This window comes from Astatotilapia calliptera, chromosome 9 (assembly GCF_900246225.1).
Source record: "Astatotilapia calliptera chromosome 9, fAstCal1.2, whole genome shotgun sequence".
NCBI classification, from domain to species: Eukaryota; Metazoa; Chordata; class Actinopteri; order Cichliformes; family Cichlidae; genus Astatotilapia; species Astatotilapia calliptera.
The window spans coordinates 11660426-11669903 of record NC_039310.1 but is presented as its reverse complement, the minus strand read 5'-3'; the positions used below and the strand labels follow the sequence as shown (position 1 = coordinate 11669903).

At 41.6% G+C, this 9478-nt stretch overlaps 2 protein-coding genes across 2 annotated transcripts; one reads left to right on the top strand and one right to left on the bottom strand.

Moving 5' to 3' along the window:
- Positions 1–1184, top strand: LOC113029892 (homeotic protein distal-less-like). Its single transcript, XM_026180913.1, has 4 exons — positions 1–28; positions 206–471; positions 562–645; positions 785–1184. The coding sequence occupies exons 1-4, from the start codon at positions 1–3 to the stop codon at positions 1139–1141; spliced, it is 735 nt and encodes a 244-aa protein (XP_026036698.1). The 3' UTR covers positions 1142–1184.
- A 5278-nt stretch (positions 1185–6462) lies between these two features.
- Positions 6463–7733, bottom strand: LOC113029242 (putative nuclease HARBI1). The gene is made up of 4 exons (XM_026180011.1): positions 7298–7733; positions 7110–7225; positions 6925–7036; positions 6463–6849 (listed from the first exon to the last, which is right to left on the bottom strand). The coding sequence occupies exons 1-4, from the start codon at positions 7731–7733 to the stop codon at positions 6476–6478; spliced, it is 1038 nt and encodes a 345-aa protein (XP_026035796.1). The 3' UTR covers positions 6463–6475.
- Positions 7734–9478: the final 1745 nt, after the last annotated feature.

The following is a 9478-nucleotide window of genomic DNA, read 5'->3' as shown; positions in this document are numbered from 1 at the left end:
ATGGAACATGGGATGCACTTTTCTCCAGGTATGTACTCAGCATTGTTGCCTGGTGAGCTACATGAACAGAGTTGGCTAATCTCTAAGACAACTTGCAAAAATACTCTTTCACTCTGTGTTGTAAGTCCTGATGGCAGAAGTCACTCTTGGTTCTGAATAATGTATAAATATCCCACTTTTTTTCTGGGAAACTTTTGTGTTTCAGACTCAGCAATTTACTTTTTAAAAACTTTTTTTCCTGCTGTCTCAGAAGAGAAACAAGATTTTGCTGTCCCAAGAAGCCAGGATGGCAACATCACTGCCACTCTGCACCCTCCCAGCACTGCTCCAGAGAAACCTAAAGGAAAGGCCCGGGTGGTGTTCACAGAGAGACAGTTGAATATTCTTGTCCATCACTTTAATTTGAAACATTACTATGAGCCAAGGGAGATTAAACAGCTGGCAGAGATGACAGGACTGACCTACAAACAGGTGAGTGTTTTTCAACTTACTACAACATAAGAAATTGAATTTTGGGTCCATTGTACTGACTAAATGTTTTCTGTTTTCTTCTATCTTTAGGTAAAAACTTGGTTTCAAAACAAACGGAGTAAGTTTAGGAGGAGTTCACATTCTCAGTATGTGAATCAGGATGTCCCACTTCATGTAAGTATCTCCTATTATTAAACAGAATTGTTTCTGATTCTGTCATTATCTGGGGAATTGACTGTATTTAAAAAAGTGTAATGCCAATAATTTAAAACAACTATTCTCGTTTTACTGACAGTCCCCTTGTCCCCTTCAGTTTCAGGGAGAGAGACAGCCCCCGTTCAGGGAGCGGTACACCCAGCACCAGGTAAATTCAATGAGAATGGGTGCAAATAATCAGGCCCACTTTTCTCATGCTGTGGGCAATTCTGCAGCTGGACCTCAATGGACCCTCCCCGACTCCCCTCAGATGTTTGGCTGGTCAATGCCACCAGGCAACGGGCATCACGAATACGACACAGCTGTTCAAAACCCAGCAAAAATGTCCAATATGATCGAAGCAATGGGAAGAGCTGTGAGTACTCAGACTGTTCTCATTGAACACAACATGGATAAGATCTTGGAGAAGCTCACGGCTCTTCAACAAGAAATTGACAGACCTGGTGACGAGTGACAGACATTTAGACTGTCTGTGAAATTGGAGGCACCAAACCCAAACATCGTCTCTCCCCTGCATACCGATGTCCCTGGAAAGCCCATCAACACCTTTTTTTACTGTTACTGTTTTAGAGGTCCTTTTTTTCCCTCTTGTCCCTGATGTACGAATTTTCACTCTCTTTTTGGTTTCTTCCTGGTGCGGCTACATCCGCAGCCCCAGGACACAGGAATTTCATTGCATGTTGTACTTTGTATGACTGTGTATTTGACTAATAAAATTTGATTTGAACACCAGTTCAGCACTGAATGGAATATAAACAACCCAGGACTTTTTTAAAAATTATTTTTATTGTCTTCATGTAGCTCAACATAGTCTCAGATTTGATCGCTTTCAGTAAAGGGGGAGGGGGGTATTCAATATCCAATGGATTTTAGAAATATTAGAATTCAGTAGGCTCCGGCTACTGTAAATAGTCAAAATAGCCAAAATACATACTGGGATATCAGAGAAAACACCATCAGAAATTCTGCATATAAGATTAAGAGATGAATTCATCAAAATGTGTTTTGTTTCATTTTGTTGTATTTGTTGTAAAAAATATTGTACATGAAGAAAATTCTCTTCCTTGTGTGTGAGAAACTGTAAATAAAATATTAGTTTCACCCATTCAAACTGAACTTTCTACATGTCTCCAAACCTTCTGTCAGAGACTGAACATCCGCATATGGAAAAGAAATAGTAAAAACTTATATGTGATTTACTCATGAAAGTGGCCACTTTCTCATTACTTTCATATATTGTTTTAGTAAGTATCCAAAACATACAAGTTTCATTATCTAATTTTTCAAGGGATCTTATATCTGTTTCCACTCTTATATGCTTTTCATACAAGTTTCACACAAGACAGATCCAAACTTTATAAGATTTATTGTATATATCTTTTCCATATGGGTCCAAATGTTTTAGAGACTTTAAACCTCTATCTTTCCATGTTAACTTGAGCTACAATCCTCTATATTCACAATCAAAGTATGAGACAGATAATCTAAAGAATCTGGAGCTTTCAAATGGACAAAAAGATTTTTCCAGGAATACCTCAAATAACAACCCTACCTCAGACTTCATTTTAAGAAACCTGAGACGATACAGTGGAAAGTTTTTGCCTCTGTGATTATCTTCCCAAGACTCTAAACGTTGGGTTTTATTTTAATTGTTAACAAGTCTGATGCTGATTACTTGGTAAAGCTCCAAAAACATTTTATTGTCACCTTTTCTACTCTCTGCTCTGTGACTACAGAGTCTTGAAATGAAATGTGCAATGTTATTAAATCTTCCCCTTACTGAACCACCTGAAGTCAGCTCATTTAAAGTGTAGGATGCTCCTGATGGCCATGTATGTTTGTACCAGGGCTGTGTTGGGATCTGTCAAGGAATGTTACGATGGGGCATGGTGGCTGGAGGTTGCCAGGTTCTTGCTCACAGTGCCACCATGATCATGACTGGGAAGCGTACCAGAAACCAGGCGCCTTGCAGCAGGAGCACGGTGGTGTCAAGCAGAGCCTGAGTGGAGCTGTCAGAACAGCGAAGCTGCAGGAATGAAAAATCAAGTCAATAAATGAGCAGCACTGAGTCTAATAATCCATGTAATGTTGTCTTTGAGAGTTTCTGAAAAGCATTATGACATAAGGTGTTTTTCAATGTCCTGAATTTGAGCAATGAAATACAAGAGGCATACAGATTAATGAATACATCATTAACTGAGTGAATGTGGATTGATATTGTACATTCAGCTAAGTAATTTCAAAGACACAGAAGTCATATTGTTTGCAGATGACACAAAGTTATTGTGGAAGTAACTTGGAACAACTTCTAAATGAACTACCAAAAAACTATGAAATTGAAGACTTGGTTTTTCTATAATCAATTAACACTGAATCTGAGCAAACAAAACTCATACTATTCAGGAGTCTGATGATAAATAACATAGAATTAAAATAAATTATCTGAAAGGACAAACTTCTTCCGGTGATAATAAATCACAAACCATCATGGTCATTATGAATATATCGATATAACCTGTAAAGCACACACAAAGTGTAATAGGGATCATAGATAAAACCACATCAACAGAACCATCAAATCCACTTTTTATTAAATACTCTTAAATTTAAAGACTTGGTTGACCTCAGAACTCTACACATGATTTATAAAGCAACAAACAAATCTTTGGCCCACAACATTTAGGACTTGATTAGGATAAAGACCAAATAATGATGACCTGAGAGAAATCTTTATGTTCAGCAAAGCTTCAGATGAGGATTTCTTCCACCTTGGTCTTGCCAAACCACATGCTGGTGGTTTTCACAAAGATTTAAAAGACTTCCATGTCATCTGCAGTTTTCAACATGGAAGCTACATACATGTTTTATCCTGTTTTACAGGTTTAAATATAAAACATAGGCTGTTTTGACAAGACTCAGTTAAAGTAAAAAAAAGAAATTTAAGAGTATTTAATAAAAAGTGGGTTTGGTGGTTCTGTTGAAGTGGTTTTATTTATGATCCTAAGTCTGTTATTTATCATCAGTTTATCAATGATAGAATTTGTACATCTCCCAAATAGCAGAGTTTTGTTTTGCTCAGATCCAGTGTTAGTTCATTATAGAACTTTGTATCATCTGCAAACAATATGACTTCCGTGTCTTTGCAGTTACTTCAAATTAAGACATGTCAACACAAACACCTTTACCCTCACTTATCTCTCATGGCCCTGGTGCCAACTGTCTGCATTGACTTGATAATTAATCGGAGGTAGCAGGGTGTGATACAGGAACTCTAAACGACACATTAGCATATGTTTAGTGGTCACTGGCTGAACTGGGTGCGTCTCTAATTCTGAATGAGCCAGAGGAGGCCAGATGCATGTGTCTGTGGGTTTATGACAAGCGTTGATGTGGATCGTTAGCCTTGGTATTGTTGACATTGACTTATGTGGGTGTTTTAGTGTCAGAGACTTTTACAATGTAAAGGTGCTTTTCAAAGAAGGTGAAAGCTACCATTTGCTATCTTATAAACTCCAAATGACCTCCACATGATCAAAAATATCTAAATTAGAGGTTTAATTCATTATTTGTATGTAATATTGGTATAATTTGGCTCATTTTAAAAAATTTTAAACATCAGGTTTCAATACTCACTGAAATAATGCAGAACATATGCAAAAATATATTTAAAGAGCAGCTGTATTTGCTCTGAAACATTTGAAATTATAAACTATGTGCACAAATCTTCTGATAATAGAAAGTAAATTAATCATCGGTGCAAAGATCAAACTGGCTGCTTGTCTGAAACAACCAGAGCAGGAATTTAAATCAAAATCATCTAACACAGATCTAGTTGACATGAAAGCAGAAAAAGTTAAAATGTTCTAACTCACCAGTGAGAAATATCCATAAAGATCATGATTTACACCAGCTGCAGCTCACAGTCAGCAACTCAACAGGTTTGGCTTTCTTTACAAAATGAGAATTTTTCACATCATATAGTCCATCATGTATTTCAAACACATGAGTAAAGATGTGTTTATTTAATTGATTTAAGCGGATTAAGTGTATTAAGTGTTTCATATTTTATAAAGTGTGAGCTGAAAGGATTTGGTAAAGCTCATTTGTATGGCTGCTTTCTAACTGTACTTTCTTTTTTCAGACCTGGGGCCCGTTCTTCGTACGTCGCTTACTACATCCAAGATCAAATGACACATCCAAGATCAAATCATCGCGCTAACTCTGAGCTCGCTAATCCGGTTCCCCGAACACACCTGCTGTTGACGATTACTACAGCTGGATGAAGTAATGCGCGATCACTGGGTGCCGTAAAAGGGGCTACGCATCGATAGCAGAAACAGTGATCGGCAAGCCTCTGATTGGTCGGCGAAAATGTCGAAGGAGCGCGCACAGTACTTCACCGCAGCGGAGCAAGAACTCCTGATTGAGGGATTTCAGGAGTACCAGAGTGAAATTAAAACGCAAGGTAACAGTGCGAAGGCTGCAAAAGCAAGGAGAGAGGGCTGGCAGAAAGTTGCTGACAAATTAAACGCGTAAGTAATGCAACATATTACATGGCACCATACCATATCATATTTTATCATATCAAATCATACCACATGATATCCTCTTACACATTAGAGCCACAACCGGACCCACCAGAACATGGGAACAAGTAAGAGTGAAATACAAGAACATACTACAGAATGGTAATATCCAACACTCATATTGCTGTCAGTCACTTGAAAAGACACCCCTGAAACAATCCCTGTGTTTGTGTATAACAGCAACCAAGAAAAGGGCAGAGCAACAAAAGACAGGTGGTGGTCCTGCACCCCCTCGTCACACCCCAGCAGAGGAGCTGGCCCTAAGGTTGAATGCCACCAGACCCATTGTTGAGGGCATCCCTGGGGGCAGCTCTTCCGGAGACCAGAAGCCGGGGTGCAGTAGCAGCAGCACCTACATAACTGGTGAATGGGCTCATGATTCCATGTGCACAATGTCAAATATGTGGTTGTTGCCTAAATGAAAATGCTATTCGAACTGTGACATTCATTCATTGGCACTGTGGGTTTTCTCTGTGTGTAGTGTTACATGACACACCATCACTTTTACCTGTTCCCATGGAAGGGGTGACTGGAACATGCACAGTAAGTTGGGAGATATACATATATCTGTCCCCACCCAATTGTACAGACCTATAGGCTGTACCACACCCCTTAGTAACACCATTGTGTTACCATTGCACAGGACAGTGACGCAACCCTGTCAGATGGCTGTGGTGTGGCGGAAGACCCTGTGAGTACATGCATGAATTGGCCTGAAATACCATCTACTTGTGTACTGCCATGTGTGTCTGACTGCAGTATGATTTGCAGGCCAAGAGGCCGGCAGAGAGGCCTGCTGATGCAGAGGTGGGCAGTGTTGTGATCAATTATACTGCCTATATGACATGTATTCCCCGTTAAATGTTGTCACCACAATTGACACAGGGTGACATACGTCTGCTCTACAAGAGAAGTCTCCAGCAAAAGATGGAGTATACTGAGCTGAAGAAACAAAAGCTCCTAGGTGAGATCGAACTACAAGCCCTAATGAGGCAGAAACTACAATTGGAAATCGAGGTGCTTCAAAAGGAACTCCAGAGTAAGTAGGAATACATGTTCATACGGAGCACTATTGCTGACCCTGCGTGACGCAGTATACATGCTCTGTTTTCCCAGGCAACTGATGACTGGCCTGTGTGTGGTGGGACAGACAACGATGCTCAAATAAACGTCAATAGAAAATGTGTCATGTCATGTTTTTATTATGCGAAATTGTGTTGCACAATCCTGTCCCGTGCAGCTCTGCCACTAGGTTGGTCCAGGTGCACTGGCTGGAGGTCATCATCAGGCTGCACCTCCACCACGGGGGTCCTCTCTCTTCTGATGGTGGCAATGTTGTGCAGTACGGCACATGCAACAATAATGTCACATGCCCTGTCAGGTGCAACCCTCAGGCGTTTTAGACACTGGAATCGTTCCTTCAGTTGCCCAAAGGTCATTTCAATGCGTGCCCTTGTCCTGGCTAGGGCTGCATTGTAGCGGGTTTGTGGCCCAGGGTTGGGGTCAGGGAACGGTGTCATGAAGTACTGCCTGCATGCATAACCTCTATCTCCGAGGAGGATCCCATCGTAGGCCCCTGTGTAATGAAGAAATGCTGTTATGTTAGGCCCGACATGAGTATGTAGCATCAACATAAGCCTCTTTTACTTACCACGCTCAAATGATGTGCATAACCCTGACTCTCTGAAGATCCGTGAGTCATGCACTGATCCGGGCCATTTTGCTTCCACATTTGTGATATGGCACATCGAGTCACACACCATCTGTGGGATTCCATTATGTGTGACCACACTCCTCCCATCGTATATTGCCATCTGGAGTGTTAGTATTGCTCACCTGCACATTTATACTGTGGCCCCCCTTTCGGTTGACAAAGTCCCCTTCAGTGGGGCCTGGGGGGGCCTTGATCGCAATGTGTGTGCAGTCTATGGTGCCAATCACATTCGGGAAGCCTGCGGACGTTGGAGCTACAGTTACCGACATAGGTCATGATTGCATCACATTCACTATCCAATTTACTGTACCTGCAATGGCGAAAAAGCCCTGTTTGACGACCTGTGGTCTTAAGTGGCTTGGGAAAACCACAAACACACCCAGGAAATGCTTGAGTGCCAGGTACACTTTGCGAATGGCCCGGCAGACGGCACTTTTCCCAACGTTCTCTGCGTCTCCACAAGTGTACAGGAACGTGCCACTCGCAAAGTAGCGCAAGGCAATGCACACAGTTTGTGCAGTTGTTAATGCCCGACTACGGTGGGTGGTACTCTTAACATGGGGATCCAGCAAGTTGGTTAGGTAGATGATACCCTCACGGGAAAATCGGTATCTCTCTATGAGCACACTGTCGCGCTGTGCTAAAGGATCCTGTCTATCCCGCAATATACGTTGGATTCTGAACACTCTCCTTATCACTCTTGCACCTTCCGCAATGGGTTGCTCGCGTAGGAACGGACAGGACATGGCTGCGACAAACTTCCCACTTCCACCTTCGCTTTTATAGCCGTGGTCTGTCATCTTGATTACACGACGTAATTTGCTATTCCTCTACTGTGGAATGTGTGTTGCATCTGGCGTGATCACCTACATGCCATAGCGTGATTACTCGTACATTTCCCTTTTTTTAGGGACTGACCTGTATGTATCTGTGTGGAATCAATAAAAGGATCAAGTGCTGCATTATCTTTAGTTACATTGATGTTATTTATTTGTGGTGAAACGGTGGCGGAATATCGCTGTTGCTTTCGTATGATGAAGCGGACATACCTGCGTGGCCGCGATCTAATCCTGTTTACATAAAGTAAACCTGCTCCCGAGCAGGTTTACGCTTACGGCTCTGTTGCTATGACAGCAAGTCCCGGATGAGCTTCGGGGAACCGACTGATCCAGGATCACGCGAAATCGTCAACAATCTAATCCGGCTAACCTACTTAGCGAGGTACGAAGAACGGGCCCCTGGGGTCCGTTCTTCGTACCTCCCTTACTACATCCAAGATCAAATCATCGCGCTAACTTTGAGCTCGCTAATCTGGTTCTCCGAACACACCTGTTGTTGACGATTAGTACAGCTGGATGAAGTAATGTGAGATCACTGGGTGGCTTAACAGGGGCTACGCATCGATAGTAGAAACATTGATCGGCAACCCTTTGATTGGTCGGCGAAAATGTCGGAGCGCGTTCGGTATTTTTCGGCAGCAGAGCAAGAACTCTTGATTGAGGGATTTCAGGAGTTTCAGAGTTTAATTAAAACGCAAGGGAACACTGCAAAGGCTGCAAAAGCAAGGAGAGAGGGCTGGCAGAAAGTTGCTGACAAATTAAACTCGTAAGTAATGTAATAATAATGGATTGGATTTATATAGCGCTTTTCAAGGCACCCAAAGCGCTTTACAATACCACTATTCAGTCACTCTCACATTCATACACTGGTGGAGGCAGCTACGGTTGTAGCCACAGCTGCCCTGGGGCAGACTGACAGAAGCGAGGCTGCCATATCGCGCCATCGGCCCCTCTGGCCAACACCAGTAGGCGGTAGGGTAAATTTATTATATTACACTATATTATATTATAGTATAGTATATTACATCATATCCTCTTTCACATTAGAGCCACGACAGGACCCACTAGAACATGGGAACAAGTAAAAGTGAAATATAAGAATATTCTACAGAATGATAATATTTATCACTTATATTGCTTTTAGTCTCTTGGAAAGAGACCCTGAAATAATCTGTTTGTTTGTTTATAACAGCAACCAAGAAAAGGGCAGAGCAAAAAAAGACAGGTGGTGGTCCTGCACCCCCTCGTCAACAAGTTGGTTAAGTAAATAATACCCTCACGGGAAAATCGATATCTCTCTATGAGCACACTGTCGCACTGAGCTAAAGGATCCTGACTATCCCGCAATATACGCTGAATTCTGAGGACTCTCCTTATCAATCTTGCACCTTCCGCAATGGGTGGCTCGCGTATACGGACAGGACATGGCTGCGACAGACTTCCCAAATCCACCTTCGCTTTTATAGCCGTGGTCTCTCATCTTGATTACACGAAGTAATTTACTATTACTACTCTGAAATATGAATTACATCTGAAACAATCAAATACATGAAATAGAATGATTAATAGTACATTTCCCTTTTTTTAGGAAATGACCTGTATGAAATCAATAAAAGGATCAAGTACTGCATTAACTTTAGTTACATTGATAA